We start from the raw sequence: 22,628 nt of genomic DNA on the forward strand, positions 1-22,628 counted from the left end.
ATTAGTCAAATGGCAAACCAGGTTGAATTCCCAATGACTACAACAAATGCACATCTCCGGCTTTTTATTCATTACCTTTTCTTTATTGTACACTCATTTTCTTTTCCTCTTGACAGCGATACATTTAATTGCAGGAGCATAGTTATGTGATTAGCTGTGGGTCCGTTTTTACCCTCAGTGTTGCCACGCACAAGATGTCCTTACAATCAATTAAGTCTTCCTCGACTTTCATTTCTGCAACCCGCTTACAGAATGCAGATACCTATTTTCATGTTTTCCTCTCCCCCCATCCCTCCCTTTTATTCCTCTCTCTCTCTCTTCCCTCTCTCTCTCTCCCCCTCTTTCTCGCCGTTGCCTCTTTACCTCCCTAAATCAAGGTGCAAAGATGCCAAAGAGTGATGAAATGAAAAGAAAGCCAATTGCTGGACTGAGGTGGGGGAGATAGCTGCTCGGAGTCCGCCTGCAACTATGGAGCAGTCAGTAATTGCTGGAGACAGGGAGAGCTGGGGGTTGGGCTGAGGTAGCCATGTATAAATAGTGTGATCTCAAATTGAAAGGCATAAATAACAGCAGGAGTGATCTAACCCTATACAGCCCATCCTCTACGTGCAAAAACAGCGTGCGGAGGACGGCCACATCTCCGACTGCAAACAAGTGGATCTCTGTGGATAAGATCACCGGGCAGCCATGGAAGAACTTACGGCTTTTGTATCCAAATCTTTTGACCAGAAAAGCAAAGAGAGCAGCAGCGGCAGTGGCAGCAGCAACAAGAAGGAGACGATCACTTACAGGGAAGTTTTGGAGAGTGGGTTGGCTCGCTCTAGGGAGCTTGGAAACTCTGACTCTAACCTGCAGGACATGACCGAGAGCAGCAACCATTGCCCGGTGCATCTTTTCAAAGACCACGTAGAGAGCGACAAGGACAAACTGAAGGAGTTCAGCACGGGCAGGACGGCGGAAGGTAAGAGCGGGGCAGGGCTCCCTCCGCTCCGCGACCCTCACCGGCAGCCCCGGCCCCCTCTCCTGCAGCCCCCGGCTCTCCGCAGAGGGGCTCAGCCGGCACCGGTCCCGGAGGGGGGAGCGGGTTCCCCTCCCGCATCATGCTTCTTCCTCTGGCCGCCTCCCTCCCGCAGCGGCAGGAACATAGGCTTAGAAACACAGATGCCTGCACCATAACACGAACATAGCCGTGAAAAATAACTCGCAACTTCGGTCCTTTTCCCCCTCTCCCCATCCCCCTTCCTCCTAGGGCCGGCCCCCGTTCACATCCGAAATCGATCCCGTGCGTTAGGCATTCGCTCGCCCCGGGGAAGGGGGCAGCGTAGGACGTCAGACATTTTTGTCTGCGTGTGTATTTTTGTACGAAGAAACCTTGTCCGGGCAGTTTTAATGCTATAAGAGACCTGCTCTTCCTGTTTCCGGGCCGTCAGGATGCTGCTGCTGCTTCTTCTGGTAGAAAGCTGGATGTGGAAAGGACTCTCCCTGGACATTTTGTCTTGTTTTGGTCAGCCTGTCCTAATCAGAGGAAGGAGCTGCCCGGGCCCGGTGAGACAGAACGTCCTCGCGGAGAGAGGCATCGGCCGGCCCTGAAGCCTGGTCCCTAGGTCCCCTCCTGCCCTTCTCACCTGGGCCCGGGCAGCATCTCATCCCTCCGGCCTGCCCGCGGCCCGAGGGGAAAAATGCCATTCCTTCCTTTAGGGCAAAGAAATTAAATTAAAAAAACATTTCTTAAACCAAGTCAGCTAAAAATCCCGCATAGGCTCGCAGGGGAAGGAGAGAATAAAAAGGGCAGGGGGATTAGAAAGTTGAGAAAGTGTCTCTAGGCAAGTTAGACAGGTGGACCTGCCTGGGGAGCTACTGGCTAGCACAGGGTAATAAAAACCGGTTAATAGGTTAGGGAACAACAACCAGTCTTTCAGCTGTTTCCTACTGTTTGATCTTGTTTAATATAACATTGGGCGAAAGGCAATTTAATTTACAGCCCAAACGCTTATTTAATATCCTCCTCTCTTCCATCCACCCTCCCCAAACAGAAGGACAGGGCATAATCCCATATTCGGGTATCCATATTTCTGTGCAAGCCAGTACCGCTCAGCGCGCTTCATTTTCCTTCTCTAATCGAGATTACAAAACCAGAGGGTTCAGTTTAGAGGAATCATCATTCGCACAGGAGGTGGTTTAAAATATATATAAAAATAGCAGGAAAATTAAAATATATTAAAAATATAACGCCAACGAAAGAAAAGACACCCATCTTTGCTACTCTCCCTTTTCCCTGTGTATCGAAATTCTGGTTGTATATTTAGCTCATCTAATCTATGGAGAGAGGCTGGGGGTGGGGATGGAAGGGAGGAGTTGGAAGGAACTGAGATGCTTGTGACAGTTTAAATTCATGCCAGGTTTCAGTCTAATTCCAACTGATTCCGGCGTGTGATTTCAGTCACACCGATGTGCTAGTTAATATTTCATACCTATCACGGACATGCTGTAACCTCGGATCTCCGAAAGGAGACGGAGCTTATGAACGCGCCTTGTTTTCCCTAGGCATTTGCTGGGTGAGCACCCTCGTCTTTTCATAGGGTTCCCCTTCCCAGAGAAACGCGAACAAAACGCCGTTAAACCCAAGTGGCGAACACCCCTCACCGGAGGCCAGACCCTTCCCAAAGTTTTCTGCAGCCGATATTTAGCCCACAGTTATACGGCCAGGGACAGTTTTCTTTTCGGAAGTGAAAACGAGCTCTTCGGCTTGGGTCCCCGCCTTGCTTAAGCACTGATGCGGTTCAGGACGTTTTATTATGCTCAATTAACTTACGATCTGCAGTTAGTCATTTGGGTTTTGGGATGCCCCCAAGTACATAGGTTAATATATATGTGCATGTGCACAGTCGTGTGTATGTATACACACATATATACACAAATATAACACGTGTATTTGGTGAAGGAAAAAAGACTTAATTCGGAATTATCTGCAGATGTGGCTTCCGCCCCCTTCCCCTCAGCCCCACACGGCCCAGAATGTGAAGCAGGACAAAGGCGGCAGCCGGAGCTGGCTGGTCCCCGGACTCCGCCGGTGCCAGAGCTGGATGCACTCCCCGGGATGTGCAGGGGATCCCGAGGAACCGACCGGTTCAAACTCCAGAGGTGCCGCTTGCTCCAGCACCGACCCTCTTTCGTTAGCCGGATTTAAAAGAGGGCCGGTAAATTAGGCCGCCTGGAATTGAGGCAAAGAGTGTGTATGTGGGGGGAAGCAAGAAAGAAAGGTAATTTGCCAAAGCAAAATAAATCACCTTCTAAGACAAAAAAAGAAGCAACTTTTTCTCCGTTGCCTCCCCAGCCCTCCTTCCATCTGTCCAGGAGAAGCTAGCTCCTAGCCTTGGGCTCCATGAGAGCTGGGATGGGGAATGGAATCTGCTGTTTTGGAGGGGCTGGGAGTCACCCGTGGTCCTTGAGCTCGCTTCCCTCCGCCTGCCCTTCCAGGCCTGTAGCCCCGTGGGTTTCGACCTGCCGGCAAGTATTTGAGGGAAGAAAGGATGACAAGGGGGAGAAGGACTGTCGGTCTCTGTCTCAGGCCCATGGAAAGTTTCTTTTACGAGGAAAATATTTTCACCGTGCCTTCACCATGACAGCGGTAGGGAGCTTCTTGTATAGCCCTCTCTATATTACTTTGAGAGAAAACGGGAGAATCCCCTGTTCCTTTTCTTTTCCCACCGCCTGGAAGTACCAGGGAACCGGAGGTTTTCCTACTAGCTCCTTCCCGAGCTACCCGTGCCAGCCGGCGGCACGGCCTCCTCCTCGCCCTGTAAGGAAAATACAATTATATCGATATATATAGTTCTGCTGGTGGGGCGTCAGCCAGGCAAGGCAGAGCGGCTCCTTCCTTCCCTTGCTCCCTCTCTCGTGCCGGCAGACGAGGTGCCCCTGCCCCGCGCGGACCTGACAGCTGGGCTCAGCCATGCCCGGCACCCCCGGGCCGCACTCGCCTCTCCGGCCTGCCGGGCCCATCCAGGTCCGGGGATCCCCCGTCCCGCTCGCACAGGTTGGGTTGAATTTGGGGAAGGAGAGAGGGGAGGGAGCAGCCCCCCGTGTGCTGCGGAGAGAAACTTCGGAGAGGTGCGAGGGGAGCCTCAGTGTCGTTTTCTCCTTCCCCCTCCCGGTAGGGATCTACGAGTGCAAAGAGAAGAGGGAAGATGTAAAGTCAGAAGACGAAGATGGACAGACCAAGCTCAAACAAAGGAGGAGCAGAACCAATTTCACACTAGAGCAGCTGAATGAGCTGGAAAGACTTTTTGATGAGACTCACTATCCGGATGCCTTCATGAGGGAGGAACTAAGCCAGAGGCTGGGACTGTCTGAAGCTAGGGTTCAGGTAAGAGAAAGGCTCGGTTCCTGGAAACGTCCTCATCTCACTTCCTAACTGCCAGCGGATCCTAGCACAGTGCCCCGTTTCATCCAGAGCGGGGATGTGAAGGCAGAGACGACACGTGTGATGGGGGAAGCTGTTTGCAACTCCGCTGTACCTGTCCTGCCAAACAGTAATTCTGCTCTGGGAATGTCTGTCCGTGCCTTCCGTTTCCTAGGAAGGCAGTTTAATTTAATTTTATTTTATTTTGGGGTGGTGATAGTGGGTTGGGGATAGTGTTGACAACTCTCTAATAACTGAGCAAGTAGCTATTTTTTTTACAATTATTATACTTTGCCTTGCAAACGTGCCATTAACTCCCCCTTAATCCTCACTTTCTTCCCTCTCCTTCTTTCATGGGGCCGTTAAGAAAGAAAAAAAAAGCGCCCAGGAAACAATCGCTGTGAATAAGGCTAGACTGTTTGGGTGCAGAGGGACGGGATTAGCCAGAGCAGGGGGAAAGGTGCCCTCTCTGATTCGCACACAGGCATACGAATGCATGGCACCCCATCTGCTGGCGTCTCATCCCTCGGCCCTCCCGCCTTGCTTCAGATACAGCTAAACACCAATTAGCCTTGGAAACCTTGAAAAAATGATCCGGGTTGCTGCAGTTCTGGGGCCATCAGATGGGGTCTGTTTGGGTGTATCCACATTGATTATTCTAAGATTACATTTTTAGTTTGATGTAAAGGAAAAATATCAGTCCCCTCCTCCCTTAAGCCATCTAGGGAATGCCTTCCCAAAGGGATGTATGTATATATATAAAACATATATAAAAAAGCAATTAATAAGATCAACCTGTGGCTCTCTGAGCAGGCCCAGAGCAGGAGAAACCTTAAGGAAATCCCTCCTTGGGTTATAATGCTGTGTTTGGCCCAACAGACCCTAAACCAAACCAAAATCTAAGACAAAAAAAGCCATCAAGACAACCCTTCCACTGAACAAACTGCCTTCACACCTCTGAGATAGAGGTGCACATGCAGATGTGTAGTATCTATGCATGTGCTTGTGTGGGTATGTGTGCACAGGTGGAGGAGGTCTCTGTGCTCTCCTTCATCACCAGGGCACAGTGAGAGAAGGAGAAACCCAGCCCCAAGCTAACGTGGGGAGAGAGGACGGCTTGTATGTTGTTTCCCCCCCCACCCCCCAAAGCATGACCCCCCAGGAGGAGCAGGCAGGCAGGGCCCGCTCGGCAGCCGTTGCCAGAGTAAAGCACTACCTCTCTTCAAACATCTGCCTCCTGGAGGCATTTCCTGAAATAAATAGAGTAGCTAGGTTGTTTTCCTTCTTGTTTTGGTTTATTTATTTTTATTTTAAAGGCTCTTTTCTCCCTTCAGTTCTTGCCTCATTCAGTATAAAGCGAGCAGGGCTATGGATGGTGCCGGGCACATGCCTTAGGAAGGGTGGCTTGCAGGGGATATTGCAGGGGTTCAGCATGCTGCTGGTCCTACTTGCTCCTGGAAGATTGATCTAACCACAGCATATAAATTAATGAAAAGATTAAACTTTTGCTGAAGGGGACATCAACTCTTATGTCATCTTCCCAGATCTTCTTACTTGGGCTCTGTAATATCTTTCCAAGGCCTTGATGTACTGTTTCTATAAAAATAAATTACTTGTAATTGAATTCTGCACTCTTTCTTTCAAGTACTTTATTACTGAGCAGCACCTTAACAGGATGTTCATAGTTACAGGAAAATTGGTGCTTCAAGTGCTTGCAGAACTTAAAACAGCACACCAAGAAAAAAAAAAGGGGGGGGGGGAAAGGGAAAATGGATAATTAATTGGCAAATAAACAAAGAGTTTGATACCCATCAATACATGAAAGTAGAGAAAAGAAGTGGGAAAAAGGGAAAGTTGGTTTTTTTTTAATACTTTCAGAATTGTTCTCTAATTCCTATTTGAACTGCTTGTCCCTTGCTGTTAAAGGATATAGTTTCAATTTAGTGTGGAAATTTGCTGTAAATAAATTGAAGCTCCTATGGTAGCTAGTCCTTATTAACCTTTTATTTTTAGTGTTGTACTGGAAACTCATATCACCCAGCTGTCAGGATTATAATTGAAAGTTATGAGACCATAGTGAGGAGCAGGCAGTAATTCAATTACAACAAATATCTTTGGGTTTATGGTGCAGGGCTAAATTAAATGTCATTATTCACTGTCTCTAATGGAAATCAAAAGGAAATCAGATTAGAGCATTTGTGAAAGAAATCACTGAGTGATCCTTAATGAAGAAATAACTGTCTAAAACAGTGTACTGTGCTTTACTTAGCATATTCATGACTAATTGGAATTGATCGTGAATCACACCAAGCCTGATTTATTATCGCTTAACGCAGTGGCTAATTCATCACTTTTATTCCTCATAATCTTATTTTTTCATAGCTAAAGGGAAAGGGCACTTCGTTTCCCAGATTTAAATATAATTTCTGTTTGAAAGATGTTCTGATTTGCAAGAGAAGTTGTTTAAAGGCTGCTTAAATTCCTTCTGACAATTTACACTACTTTGGCGGGGGGGAGGCGTGGGGGAAACACACAAGGAGATTTCCTGCAAGGATTTACAATCAAAAAAAAAAAAGTACTATTGTCTCTGAAGCGAGATTATATTTTGCATGCTAATATTTTAATATATATATATATATAAATTCCTAACGGCCCAGTTCAAAGGAGGAGCGCTCTATGTTGTTAATACTGGGATATTGCACATAGGGAAAAAGAGGCTGTGCCGAGCTGGGTGTTTCAGGGCAAAGAGGAGGTAGCGGTGATGCGCTGGCCGCAAGCCGGCAGGGAACGGGACTGGGACTAGGACTGGTCTATTTGACGGTCTGTCGGCTCGCAGTCGCCCGCCCGTCGGCTATGCTCTCTTCCCTAGCCACCCTAGGCAGGCAAAATGGTGCTCCAAATCCGAGAAGGCCAATTCCTACTTAAGAAAATCACTGAGGTACCGGAGGTAATTAATGCCTTTGGAAGCCTTTCTTTGCACTAATTACTCCGTTGTAAATGACCATCATTAAGGCAATTGAAGAAAGCTTGAAGGGAAAATTTGATGTAGGAAGTGCAGTTAGTATTAATTAACCGTATGAGCTCTTGGCAAGTGCAACAACATCAAAGGTTGTAGGTGTTTACTCAGCTACAAGATTTTATCAGCGGTGAAAGTCAATGTTTGTCCATATTCGGTAGATTTTGGTGTAAGGAGAAGGGCCTGCAAAACATTTTGGTCAGTGCCTCTGACAATCTTTTGGGGAGAGCCGCGAAACCGAGCACGTCGGAAGGGGAAGAGTAAGAAGGGTCTGGAATACCCTTGAAAAGAGGCAGGGGAGGCACAGTGGTCTGCTATATGCTTGTTGCAGTAGGAACGGCTGGAGCTGGGCAGGATAGGGATTGTTGAATTGCAGGTAGATCCCGGGCATAAGCTCTTCTTTACTCCCAGCTTCCTTGTCTGTACCGGAGGCTGAGGAAGAGGGGTTTGCTTTCTTTTGAAGTTTGGGGAGTGAAGAATGATTTAGACCCTTCTGCTCAAATTCGGTATCTAGCATCTTCTCGGAGAGCTTCACTATCCCTAAGTCCAGCTTGGGAGAGGGCAGACGGTCCGGTCCCTTAGGACCAAATCCAGAGCTCGACCTGGCCCCCGGCGGTCTGTACCGGGGATGTCCGAGGTACCACTGGAAAGGGACCGAAGGTCCCACGCAGCCTGGGGGTGGGATTATTTTTGGTGTTTGTGGGGAAGGCCCCTAGCTCAGGGCGAGTGGCACAAACAAGGATCTCCACTGCCCGCCCGAGAGGGAAAAGGGGGCACTGAGGTCTCGGTGCGAAGCGACCGGCTCCCGGTGCCCCGAATGCGAGGGCAATCCACACTTCCTAGGTTCAGCTCCTGCTGAGAAACCACACTAGAGAACAGGACCCTTCCCCCCTCCCCCCGAAAAAAAAAGCCAGCCGCACCGCAGCACACAGTCTCATCCCTCTGGGCTGAGCTCCGAGGAGAGGCCTCAGCAAAGTTGTGGAGAGCTCCTCGCTGCCTCTTCTTCTCTCCCTGAGAGAGCCCTCTCTCAGCAGCTGCCTAGTCTGTTTCCATATATTTCTGTTGTTTTGTTTTTGTTTGCGTTTTCTTTTCACAGGTCTGGTTCCAGAATAGGAGAGCAAAATGTCGAAAGCAGGAAAACCAGATGCACAAAGGTGGGTTGGGGCAGCGGGCCGCACGCAGGGAGTGGATGGCCGAGGAGCTCCGGGCGCCTTCGCCACTCACCCGTCCCCGTCTCTCCCCGCAGGTGTGATCTTGGGAACCGCCAGCCATCTAGACGCCTGCAGAGTGGCCCCCTACGTGAATATGGGAGCCCTAAGGATGCCTTTCCAACAGGTAGTGAGCTCCGGGTTTATTTTAATTTTCCCCGGCAAGCTCCGACCCTTTTTCCTTCGCACGGGAGGAAGCCGGACACGTTTACAAGTGCCATTCATATACAAGTTGGCATGTATTAAACTCGGGCTGTAAAGCTTCGTGAAGGAGCGCTCGCCCGCCCGCCTGTCGGGAGCTTAGCGCCCCTCGGGCCCAGCGACGGGAAGGAGCGAGGGGGGCGGTGGGTGTACGGCCCTGGGAGGCGCCGCCGGTGCTAAGCCCTCCTCTCCCGCTGCCGCCTGCCGTGGGCTGGCACTCAGCCTTGGGGCCTCCCGCACTCGTGGCAGAGCCCGGCTGGCCTCCCGGGGTAGGGGAGTGCCGGGGGACCCCGTAGGGACGGACTGGCCTGGTCCTGAACCGTCCAGGGTGGGCTTCGGCGCCAGAGCGGGCTGCGGGAGGAAGGCTCCCCACTCGAGGGGCGAAGAGAACAAACTGCGCAGACCCTTGCGTTGCTGCTCTCCCCCTCCTTCTCCGGCGGGCTGCCGAGGCCTCTCCCGACGGCAGCGGCGCCGCTACGGGGCCCGGGCCCCCATGGGGGGAGGCCGCTGGGGGAAAACCGGACAAGGGGGTGAAATTCGGTCTCGCTTCCAGCCACCGCTTGTATCCCTTCCGCTTCTTCATATTTTTTTTTTGTCAATTAATCGAGGAATCGATTTTCCCAGCCCAAAGGGACCCTCCACCACCTTCTCGGTTTCAAAGACACGTGGAGCTGACAGATTAATTGTATTGATTTTTTTTTAAGACATATTTGGACCAAAATAATTAAATACATAAATAAATTCCCCCTCCCCGCTTTCCCCCCCACAACTCCTCCCCGAACCTACCCGGAGCTGATATCTCTCAGTCAACCCCACGTGTTTGTGTAGGTCGAGCAAGTTCCAAAGCAAACACCACCCTGCTGTATAGGGGACCCGTGGCCAAAGAGTTTTTAGCAAGGTATATACAAACATCCCTGAAAAAACATAATTCATATATTTATATACATATATATTTATATATATTAACTATTATATATATTAGCTATTTAGCTTTCATAGGTATGTAAATTAGGTATTATATATATTGGCTATTTAGCTTATATATATATATATAAATCAGCTATTTAGCACTTGTTGGCGCAGTGCGTTGGGCCGTATTTAACATATATATGTTAAGTTTATTTCACTTTTCACACGCGCAGAGGATTAGGTGCGTCTCCGCGTTCAGCGGTTTGCGGGGGGCTGCGCTGACCGGTGGCTCCGGGGAAGGCCGTGGCACGGTGTGTGTGTGTGTGTGTGCTGTCCGGTGCGGGTACCGCGGCGGTGGCTGACGCCTTGTCTCTGCTGCTGCTCCCCGTCCCCCTTCCTCCCCCCACCTTCCCCGCAGGTCCAGGCCCAGCTGCAGCTGGAGGGCGTGGCCCACGCGCACCCGCACCTGCACCCGCACCTGGCGGCCCACGCTCCCTACCTGATGTTCCCACCGCCGCCGTTCGGGCTGCCCATCGCCTCGCTGGCGGAGTCCGCTTCCGCCGCCGCCGTGGTGGCCGCCGCCGCCAAGAGCAACAGCAAGAACTCCAGCATCGCCGACCTGCGGCTGAAGGCCCGGAAGCACGCCGAGGCCCTGGGGCTCTGACACGCTTCACACCAGACGCCCCCTACGCCATACCAAACCATATCCCCACCTCACCCCGGGGCGGGCGGGCGTGTGTGTGACCCGTACGGACCGCCGGTCTGACCCCGCTCATCCTCCTCTTCCTCCTCCCCGGGCCGCCCTGCCTCCTTCTTGTTATTATTTTGTTTGTTTTTATTCCTTTCCCCTTTCCCAAGGTCTGCGAGCGCTCGGCGGCAGCCACCCCTCATCTCACACCTTCCCCCCCGCACCCTTCCTCCGCTTTCCTCGTCCTCTTCCCGCTCCCCAGCCCCAACAGGGACTTGTCGGCCCGGGGCGAACCGGGCGAAGAAGGGAGGCCCCGGCGGCCGTCGGAAGCCGTTGGCGGCCGTTGACGCTCAGCGCGCGCGCGCGTGTGGCGGCGCGGTTGGGGACTCGCACCCACGAGTCAGAGACTCCGCCGAGGATAAAGTAGGTGTGAGGAGAGAAAAGAGAGAGAAAAGAGAGTTAAAAAATCACCCCAAAAGGGAAAAAAACTGCAAAAACAAACCCCAAACCCCCCAAAAGGAAAGGAAACGATCTCTAAATTATGTTAATCTGTGAACACTGGGGACACTTTGGAATTCTTTTTGACCCTGGCAAAAGTGATCGCTCCAGCATAAACGTCACCTGCTGCTGTCAGTTTTGCTACTACCTTGTGCATGTGTCAAACGAAACACGTTTTGAAGATCAGAAATATATTAGAACTAAGCTAAACAACAGAAAAAAGAAAACAAAACAAACCAACAAATAGTAATAATAATAAATAATAAATCCTTGGGGCTGGTCTCCATTAAAGATGACATTTCTTTGTTGCCAACAGTATTATTTCACTGCCATGAATCTCTTCCATCACTGAGGAGCTGCTGCAGCAGAACTGGTTTGAATTTAAATGTGGAATTTCAGATCTGAGGCAAGGCAGGTTTTTTTTTTTTTTTGGTTTTATGTTTTTCTTTTCTTTCCTTAAAAAAAAAGGAAAAGCAGCAATAACAAAAAAATGTGCATCTCAAATGGCTATGTTCTTTGAAAGGAGGAAAAGAGAGACTAGAATTTGCTAATTGTTAGTGGTCACTTGAAAGATGGGAACAATAAGAAATGCACCTGTTTTGCCAGAATCATCTGAACTCGATGAGCTGCGTTGTGCCATAGAAACAGGTCAAGTTTTCAATTTGTTATTTTCATTTTCTTCTTTTCCAAAATATCTGGACGTTTCAATCAAAATCTCTCTGTTGTTACAAGATGTAGAAAGAATGACTTATACAACAAAGATGGACATATGGTTTTAAGGCATAATACTGATGCAGCATTAATTTTAGTGAAATGCAATTAAGTGCAGTAAAGTGCAATACTGTAAATATTATAGATTAAAAAAAATAAATAGCCGTACTTATTCTGTTAAAAACCAATTCCGCAAGAACCATGAATCAAGGTCTTTATGCTCAGACTGGTGCTTTGCAGCTCCTTGCCAAAACAACGGTCCGAGTCTTCTATGAATGGATAAAGTTATATGTATCACATATGGGAAGAGGTAGATGCCATGATTTCTAGTCGAGTTAATGTGCCATATTTCTGGGAAGTAAACTGAAGAGTCTGTATGACACTTTCACATCAGTTTAAGTGAAAGAATCCAAACCAAAACTAAAGAAACAAGCTGCAAAAGTGTTTTGTAGAGGCAGACAAGTTCAATAGTTGGCCATTTTAATTTCTGCCTGTGGTTTAGACTCCAAGTCTTAAGCTAATGCTTAAGCAAAGTAACTACCATAAATCCAGAAAGCATGGGGAGTAGGGAAATCCTTTAAATTACATTACCAAAGTATCTGGGTTTACTGACCCCTCATGTTTTAGTTTTTATGGTATTCACTTCAAATTAGTTCATTATATGTTTTCTGTCTTAATTTTTGGTGGGAAGAAGGAAGTACAAATATTGGTCTTGTCTACATCTAACAGGATAGCTACTTGTTGCTTTTGTTGCCAAGGCCTGTGCTGATCAAAGGTTATCCTCTCAATAATACCGCTGTTAAGCCTGCTTTTTATGTCTCGTTTAGCAATCCATTACTAGTTCTGGCTTTTGCTAATATTTATCAAATCCAAATATTACTGTAGGACAGAAATCCATGCTGTAGAAAAATTTTAGACACTTGTCTTCTTTTGTTGTTTCTCCTTCAAGTTTTGATATTTTCTAGCAAGCATAATTTCTGGAATGTCAAAGTTGTGCCAATTTCCTTCTATTTATTATGTGAGAAGTATTTATATTTTGGATTTGCTAGAGCTGATAAATGTTACCTGCTTTTTCTACCTCTCTGTGAAAGCCCAGTACCTTTTTAAAGCAAGGTCAAAACATTAAGGTAGCATTACTCGCTGAGAAATATGGACAAAGATCTCAGGCAATTAACAATTTCTCATTGAGACAAAACATTACCTAGAAAGTAAAATATTATTCATGGTGATGTATGAATTTCTGGCTAAAATTAGAAACATTTGGAGTGGCTCCAGCACTTCTAACATACGGATCTGAAAAATAATAAACATTACTACAGAGATGCTTTAGGCTGTAGCAAGTAACCTGTTGTACTGGATACTGACAGCCATTGAAGGAGAATTTGGCACACATTGTTGAAGACTGGAGGCATAAAACTGTTGCCTGAGTGGAGAGTGCTTGTTATCTGTACCTCTGATGTAATTGTTACCTGTTCAAACCCTCTTTTGAGAATTTAAGAGAGGCTTATGTGTTGTTTTTTTTTTTTTTTTGTTTGTTTTTTTTTTTTTTTTTCCCCAGTCCTGTGCTGGACTTTCAAAAGGAGTCATTTTCACCCTCAAACAATTCCACAGAATGAGCTTGTTGGAGCTGTGGGTTTAGGATGTGAATTTTCTTAGACATCTTCTAAGGGAGGCCATGAAGTGCTACCGATTTTACAGTTGTGTTACAGGATGCATGTACAGTATGCATCTGCCTCAAATTGGAAGGAATAACTTTTCCACCTTTGCTGTTTTACTAGGTACTAACACAGCAAAAGTGCTTGTAGATTTCTCTCAGACATTTTGCTATGTACAGTTTCTTTCTTGTATTCAAAAAAACAGTGGTAACTTAAACACAGTTCCCTGCTAACATGAAACAAGGCTGGTAGTGTAACATACATCTTTTCAGAATGAAAAATTCTTATAGTTTCTTCTGACTGCTTTCAATGGATGTCTCAAGGACAGTCTTGCCCTCTACTGCAGAAGGGAAGAAGGTGGCAAGACTTGTTGGTTTAGCCTGTTTTGAGGGAAGGACCATAGATCAGCCTGGGGAAAGGGGCAGGGTGTTACTGTGAATCTACAGTCACTTCATGATGCTGTTGCATTACATTTAGCATGAAAGGAAATAGTGCACTGTGCAAGGGTTGTAGCTGAAACTGGTTCTGCTTTGCTTATTTCTCAATGGGCGATTGCATCAATAGTGGTATAAAAGCTTTGCCTTGTTTTGGATGATGCATGCAGGTGGCCTCCTTGTCATCCTTAACATCTCTTGGAAGAAACGAGGAGTCCTACCTGGGCCACCACGGACTGTATGTTTCCTGAAGTGTGAGTCCCTGTGGCTCCATTCACTGTGTGGAGCTCTAAGGACCCATTCAAGTTGAGAATCTGGACCAAAGCATCTGCTGCATTTCTGTTAATATGTGGTCTTTTTTTTTGTTTGTATTTCTTTAATTATTTTTCTTGAGGAGATTGGAGGTTGAAGATAAGATAGTCAAGGTCCTAAGATGCTTATTAAAGCTTAAAAGTAGTGTAATTGTGTTAGATTCTCAGGCATGCCAAACCTCTTTTTTTTTGGTCCACCATCATACAGTCTGATGTAATCTTTTGTTTGAGAAATGTGAGATTTCCAAGATCACCAGAACAGTGGCCACTGGGAAGCATTCCCTTGGAGGAGGCCTTCAGTTAGTGTATGTAGATTGCTAAAGAATCTTCCTCAAAAGTATGGTTTGGTATTTAAAAAATAACTTGAATGAATGACAATTGAAAAACGCTGTTTATAAACAAGTCCATAAAAAAAGGCTTTATGCATGACATGGGCCCCTTTATAGTGGAAAAATAGTCTCTAATTTTTTTAACTGTCAAATAAGCTGAAACACTTCATCCATTTGTATCAAAATAGCAAGCTGATTCCACAGCTCATTTTTATTGACTTGGTAACGTGAAAAAATTGTACTGGAATTTTTTTTTTGCTTAGTAGGGTCATATAGATGTAGTGGCATTTTGGTTAATATCATAATACTTAGCACTTATATAATGTTTATTTGCAAAGCACTGTATTATAAATGTTTATTATTTAACCCTCACCCATTATGAAGTAGGTAAGAATTATTATTCCCATTCTTGTAGAAACTAAGGCATATAAATTATGGGCCAGGTTCCATCACCCATTGTCAAAACTGAGTATTATTACTTCTGGTTTTGTAATGTAGTAGCATCCCCCAGATCATAATCTGACATGAACTTGCGGTGCTAGACACCTTTCAAAATTGGAGCAGAGGCCTTGCTTCAATAAATTTAGCTCCATATCTGGTTTCAGCAAAAGTCTTAAAGGGAGCATTAAGTATGTTTCAGAGTGGCAGAATGTATCTGTGAGTTATTTTCACAGAACACAAAGTTACTGCCCAGTCCTCTGACCCATATGTCATTGGGAATTTGCTTTATGACTCAGTGGGGCTGAGCTGCAGCAGGGCTAACACTAGAACCAAAAATCTGAGTTCCCAACAGCATGCACAAATTGCTGGAAAACCCTGGTTTCCAACTTCCCCTGTTATAAATTTATCATGCAGCCCAAGTGTGCTGATGTCAATTCTTTGCATGCTCTATCTGCTGTATCTGTTAGTCATATGTTTGCCTATAAAATAATAATAACACATGATCTTGAAGTGACATAACACTGATGCCTTGTTGACTCAAAAGCAATAGACATATAGACCTATGGAAATCAGATCCCTAAGGCAAACCCAGATTATGATTTTTTTTTCTTTTTTTTTTTTGTGACAAAACCCACACATGTTTTCTGTTCTTTTAAATGTGCTAGGCAAAATGAATTGTTTCTCTTTTTTTTTGTTTAAACAAATAATTTTAGGTTTTGGAGACATTATTGCTTTGGAGATGGCAGGCTTTTCCCCTCTTCATTTTGAGGAAAATGTTCAAAGTATAGAAAAAAGATTACACACCTGTCTTAGAAATGTGTTTAGTTATAGATCTAATATCCAGTGATCCAACTGGTGTGCTTGTAGTTACTCATTCTCTACAACTCTCTAAAGTGTTTGCAACCATTATGGTTGCAAATTTTTGTGTTCCTGGTTAGAAAGAATCATCAAAGTGCCCCACTCCTCATCTGTAAGCAGCATACTGACCCCACTATGTTGTTTTCTTTCCCTAATGTGACAGAATTCCCATGGCTAACAAGTTTCCAAATAGATGTGGCTAATATGGCAAGAGCTTGCTATTCTCTACTGGTTGCAGTAAGATGTGGTAGGGCTGGAGAAGGTCTGATACTGCTCGAAAATGTAAAAAAAAACCAACCCAAAATGCAGTGTGCTACAGTGTGATCTCCTGTCCTTAAGAATAGAGCCTTCTGCTTTATGACCCATGGTTTTTGTGAAACTGCATCTCTTAGTCATATCTTGAAAAGGTGCAACATGGATCCCATCAATGTAACTCAGAGGCTAACACTGTATTGGTTATTTTTGCTGGCATTTCTAGCCAAGTCAGTAGAAGACCATAGGCTTTGGTGTTTGAGGCATTCTTCAAAAGGGGATGTGATACCAGATGCCCCTCAAATTTTGTTTGTCTGTTAGACAGATTTGATGCTAAAAGTTGGTGCCTAATTTTAATAAATCAGCCTAGAAACTTTTTGATTTCTGATAAATAATTGAAGCTTGATGCAGTTCATACACCTTATGTTGAAATTTGATATTTAACTAAAATCAGTTAAAGAATGTAGAAAATATCAGATTTTGAAGCTGAAGATATTTATTGAAAGGCAACATTTTCATGAATCTAGGCTTACGGTATGTATTAATTACATCAAAGACAGGCAAATATCTGTTTCTTTGTATTAATGTATGTGGATGTTTTATTTATTTTTTGTTTGAAAATTTCTAAAAGTGTATTATTTTAATTATGTTGAGTGTAAATTTGACAATGCTTTGCATTTATTTTTATTTTTTTAAAACCTGTTGCTTTTGCAAACCTATGAACAACCAGTATGATTTGCATTATTTTGGTTATGTACACAGAGCATGTCTGAGTTTCCAGAGATTTCAGGGATTGCTAAAGTGAAAAAAAGAAAATAATCTGCAAAATCAACTTGACTTAAAAGTTTGTACCCCTTTAGTATCGTGGAAGAGAAAAACAAACAAATAACTTTTTTCTTTAGGTTTCAGTTATGCCAGCATGCTCCTACATGAATTCACCAGACATGTTGAGTTCCAGTTTCAGAGTGTATTATGTTGAATTACATGATATGAATTTACATCTTGTAAAAGTGAGATATGAATAAACTTATAAATATTTGTAATCATGTGTTAACGGACACCCCTAATAACTACTACCAAAGGGACTACTGATAACAAGGCGTTTTCCCCCTGTTAAAATAGAGCTTTTTCTTCTGTATTTAATGCTTTTTCTTTTTTAAGCACTTTATATGCTTTCTCCTTGAAAGGAATGAATGCAGTGCATCTTACTCTGAAGCCATGCCACTTACAGATCTCTCTTTGGTTTCTGTGTAAGTTTTACAAAGCAAGTTACAGCTTCTTATTAATCAGAAGCTACCTGTGCATCTCATCTATCAGTATATATTTTTTGTTTGTTTGTTTTTGTTTGTTTGGTATCCTATTATAGTTTTAAAGGATTGATATTTTTTCCTTAGTGTCAGGAGAAATAAAGGAGTCCTCACAGTGGACCATTCTAGGAATTGTACTTGATGGCCCCAATCTGTTGTCTGTTCAAATCAACAGGAGAGGCACTAGATCAGGCTTTTATTTTCAGGTGATTAAGAAGTTTTCCCCCATGTCCCTGTTTGTTGGCACATTAGATGTAATTGTCTCCTATAGTTTTATTCTTTCTAGTTGTAATCCAGCATTCTGATGTTGAAAAGGATACCCAGGGAATCCTCATGTTCCCGTGCACTGTGTTGTTTCATTGATAGCACCAAAGCAAACTGGCTTGGTGGAAGTCTTTCTGCTAGGTTACAGTCTGTGCAGCAGATCCTAAACTTCTGAAATAGTCACAGCTGTTAGGTTAGGCTTGTCTTGTTTGAAAGCCAGTTTGTCCAACACATATGTTGCATTCAAACTTTATCAGCCCTTCCCCCAAGTCCTCCCAGCATGTCTTTTTTTTTCTTGTCTGCAGTTGGCTGTATAAGCTGTCTAAGCTGAACTGAAAACCTGTTCGTAGCTTTTCTACCCTTGCATTTTCTGCAAGCATTTACATCTATTGGAGCTCTGACCTGGCACATAGCTGGAAAGCATTTAGTATGATATTCCCACATCATGGTTACTGTTTCTCTCTAAACCAACACCACAAACTGGCATCCTGTTTTTCCTGTCATAAGCTATGTAAGAGACAGGCTATTATAAGAAAATTAATCCTTCCTTTCTGTCTCTTAAAGGTATGTGGGCAATGAATGGTTGTCAGTAGCATGTACTGTAAGAGCAATCAGAAAAAATATAAAGTGTGTGCTGAAAGCTTAGTTTCACCAGAAGACCATCTAATAGCAATCTTTAAATAAATATGTTTTAACACCGATTTTTTGTCTATTCATATTCAGTTCAGATGTTGAAAAGAGAGATAAGTTCTTTTGGCAATTTGGTTGTTTGGAAGAGGAATTTTCCCCCTCTTCATTTTTGTTAATTAGCGTGTTTTTCCAATGGCTACTGGTTCTCTTGATTTTTGAAATCATTAACAATTTTGAGGGAGGTTTTCTCTCTTTTGTCTTTGGGTATATTTTTATTCTTTTTTACATGAAAATTTATTTTTAATTCCTTCAAAATTACACTTTGACCCTATTGCCATCAGCATTTTTGGCTGCTGAACTCTCTCTAATTCTCTCTGTAGGATCTGAATTGAATTGGATAAGAATAAACACAATAATACCTTCCTTATGAATTGTTAGTAAATTTTTTATTTCTTTTCTGAGTAGCTTCTCTCTTAGACTGCTGTTTTTTGAGCTGCAAACATGTGAAAAGAAAATCACAAGGTGCTACACAGGAAACAGAACAGTATCTGCTGGTGTGAATACCTGTGGAAAACTGAAAATTTCACCAGTAATGTTCAGTTCTATATTGCTTGCATATCCAAAAGTTCAGTTAAAGTTGGACAGAGATCTGTATACTCAAGTCTGCAGAAGCAACCACAGAAAGACAAATTTGCGTTCAAGGACCGCATGTAAATGACTAGAGATTGGACAACAGAACAAAAGGAATTGTATGTAATTTCATTTCCCCAAATCAAATACTCAGACTTCATTACCAATATGATTAAGGGTAATGATCCTACTCTTACATTTAATTGCTGGTTTATAATTGCTACCAAGAGGCTATAAAACTACAGGGTCAGAAAGCTGTATCCAAAAAAGGGTTTTAATGCCTCACTCTAAAGTTAGACTTCAGAGGAATTTAAGCACTTATTTCCAAAACCTTAGCACAGGACTCTTGGCCACTTCTCAAACTCTACTGAAGCCTGAGGGCTGCAGGTCCCCTAGTTCCACACATTAAATTTCTCCATGAGCCTCATGTTCTACTTCTGTGTGTGCCTGGCACCTGACAGATCTCTGTGGCTGTGTGGCTTGCTCTATTTTTAGCCTGACTGAGTTACAAAAAACAGGCATCTGTTTCATCTTCAGATGTTTACAATCCAGAAATCTACATCATAACTTGTCAGTGGAAGCAAGGAGACACTTTTAGCTGATACACCTCTAGTGAGTATACTAAGGTTTGTCTTAGAACCAGACTAACCCAAATGTAGCCACCTTCTCAGTGGACAGAGGTGTCCACTTCCATGGCAAGTATCTTCCATGTTCTTCCTTCTTGTGTCCTTCACTGCCTAAATGACAGCAGTTCAATTACTTTGTTTTCTTCAGAGGGGGGAGATTTCTGTTTACACACTGACTTAGTGACTAGTAGATTCACGAAGAACTCTACAGTCTGGGTTTCCCTGACTTTGTCTGAATAGATGGAGCAGCTGAAAAGGTAGAGATGTTGGTCCTGGAGATATACTTTGCAGAATGTGCTAGATATGGACCTCTTGGATTGGGTTGACTGTAGCTGAATACACTTTGATGGCACAGCAGGAAAATGACATTTCTGCTATGCTTTCTGTTCTAACTGGTTTCCCTACTGTGTTTTCTGATATTATAGTCAACTAAAGTGCAAATTGGTTTTCTACAGATTCCTGGGAAAACGAATCATCTTAGTGTTTTCCCTAGGTGGGCCTTAATGCAATAGTATTTGAATATTTCCTAAATACATCAGCTTTGCACAGCGAAGTTCCTAGATTTCATGAAATTTCCAATTTTCCTCTCTTCCTGGTTGCAAAAAGACCTCTTTAGATGAGCGATATAGATATACATATACCTTTAAACGCTAATAAACAAATCCCTCAAAAATTGACAATTTAAATTGCCACATACATAACCTTAGGGTTTTTAATGAAGCAATCTCGTATGATTCCATCTTGCATTATCACGTACATTCTTACCACAGGACCTCTGTCTAACTTGCTGTCTGAGGTAAACTGTGCTTGAGGAACAAATTTGCACTGTGAAGAGAATTAACTCATTTTCTAAGAATATTCCTCACCTGCAAGAGATACTGGTAGGTGTCTGTATGTAGGCAATGACGGGTAAACATGGCTTCATCATTAGCACAGTAAATGATCATGTAGGAGAAGGAGATCTGGCCTGCTACTGACTTTCAAGATGATACAGTGAAGGTGGTAAGACACATCCAGGATGCCACCATGTGCTTTCTGTTTTCTGGGGATTAAAGTCACAAGACCAGGAGCTGATGTACAGAAATGCTCAGGGTTGACTGTCACAAGTTTAATTGACAGAAGCTATGGAGGTTTGGGACTTGGAGAAAGCAGATCACATTACATAGTGATGTAGATTCATGCAATATGCCATTGACTTCCAGTCTTACATTCAGCGGGTCATTGTGTCTTTCTGCTTCAGTCTATAAAATGGGTTTAATGATACTCTCCTAATGTGTACATAGGAATGTCTCTCCTTGTGTGTACACAGAGGGACTATGACTATAAATTCATTAATCTTTATAGTACACCGATACACTAGGTTTGCATGCATCAGCACAAAACCCATGAGGCAACAAGTAACTCTGTATTCAATACAATGTTCAGAGGATGTGCAGTAAATAAAGCATGAGGATAAAGCAAAATACTGAGCAGCTGCTTTATTTACTGAACACTGTGCACTGAATAAAGCTGGGGTCTTGTGCAAAAAAAAACCCCAACCAAACAACAAAACTCAATTTTAAGGGTATTGAAGCCCTCTGATATTAGAGATGGTTGAGGGGAAAGAGTTTAGGGTCCTCTTCTTATTAGGGATCAGTAAGAAGTAGGTTTTCAGCTCACATAACCTTTCAGTGCAGTGTGAGTCTTAATAGTAGAGTAACACTCACAGGTATTAACTGCAGCCAACAGTCTGTGCCTTCATCTTGGGCCAAATGATTTTTTTGAATTCAGAAAAACAGTCCCAGTCCCCTTTTGTATTCGTCCTCTCCAGATGTATCCGATTGCACCCCATATATTGTGTTCTCCATCATCACTTTTGATCCAATGCTGCTGTCGCTGGATATATAATTGCTCAGACTGTAGAAAGCTCAAGGCTGCAAGCAGAATCTAAGCTGGCTCAAACCAAGGGAAACAGCTGGGAGATGCAGAAGCTGGCCAAATCTGAAGTAGTTTCATTAGGACATGCACAAGCTCTAACCTGACATTAGAGGGTGAGATGAAAGTTTTATCACTGGCTGACAAATGAGGTCTTTCTTCAAGGACTAATTTAATTTAGTTTATATAATTTTTGTCTAGGTCTACGGACATGTATGTGGATATTGTGGATGGACTGAATTTTCTGTGTATCAGGGCTGCAGGCCTATTTGTCACGACAAAAATTTTGCAGATAGTATAGAGAGATATATAGAGAGATATATAGAGAGATTGCTACTGCTCCTCCTGTAGTTACTAACTTTGCTATGAAGGGAAAGCTGCAGTGTTGATAAAATGCTGAACCTCTTCTCAGTGTGGTAGAATTAGGACAGAGTCTGATTTCCTGGGAGTGTTTATTTCTGGGCCTCATGTATTTTTTCTTTAGTATTTGAGACTTGCACTCTTACAGGGACACATAGCTTTTGTTGACCAGTGGTAGGCAGAGATAAATTTCTAATATAAATAGGTACCCATGGCTTTGGAAAGTCCAACTTGAGGTTGTGATAGGAGCCAGGGTCTGAACTAGGATGTTGTGCTCTGGCAACCCTTTTGCTTATTAGAGAGGCACTATTCATATATCAGTCATTAGAATTGTTTGTTCCTTCATCCGTGTTGCTGATGAATTGGATATGGAGTATTTGGAAATGTTCCGTTTGGAAATAAAGCATGTCTAGGCCTTGAATGGTATTCAATACCTTTTCTTCAAGTTCAGTGTTTTGTTCATGGAGAAGCAGAAGAAAGAGATTTTTTTACCATGAATACTCTTCCTGAATAAATGATACACTAGATGATACTGTGAGGCCTGGAGTAATTTTGATGAAAAAAGAAAAAAGCAGAAAATAAGTGAGAAGATGCTGCTGAGTTCAAATCGCTTATCTCCTTTATCTTAAATGTTCAAGTTCTAGTTCTTTATCAAAACCATATGAGTCTCAGGAACTGAGAAAATCAGGTTCTCAGTGCTATTACTGCAAATGTCTCTTTCTGAGCCTCATTCACTTTACCTTGGACTCGACGACTTTTGCTGTTGCAGAAAGGCATAGCTTTCCTTGGTGAGTGATAGCTTCTCTCAGATTGTTTCAACTGCTTTAATTTATCCACTTTCTTAGCTGCTTGGATTTCCTTTATTCTTTTTATCTGGATGGTTGTCCCACATCCAGTCATGCTTGGTAACTGTAATCTGTAGTGGTCTTTCTGTTAATAGGCTAAACCCAGATTTCACAAGTGTTCACAGATTTTTGAAAAATG

At 43.8% G+C, this 22,628-nt stretch overlaps 1 protein-coding gene across 1 annotated transcript; it reads left to right on the plus strand.

The window, feature by feature from the left end:
* Positions 1–559: 559 nt before the first annotated feature.
* SHOX (SHOX homeobox) lies at positions 560–10,438 on the plus strand. The gene is made up of 5 exons (XM_005151405.2): positions 560–961; positions 4,158–4,366; positions 8,515–8,572; positions 8,665–8,753; positions 10,155–10,438. The coding sequence occupies exons 1-5, from the start codon at positions 688–690 to the stop codon at positions 10,398–10,400; spliced, it is 876 nt and encodes a 291-aa protein (XP_005151462.1). The 5' UTR covers positions 560–687; the 3' UTR covers positions 10,401–10,438.
* Positions 10,439–22,628: the final 12,190 nt, after the last annotated feature.

Source organism: Melopsittacus undulatus, chromosome 2 (assembly GCF_012275295.1).
Source record: "Melopsittacus undulatus isolate bMelUnd1 chromosome 2, bMelUnd1.mat.Z, whole genome shotgun sequence".
Lineage (NCBI taxonomy): Eukaryota > Metazoa > Chordata > Aves > Psittaciformes > Psittaculidae > Melopsittacus > Melopsittacus undulatus.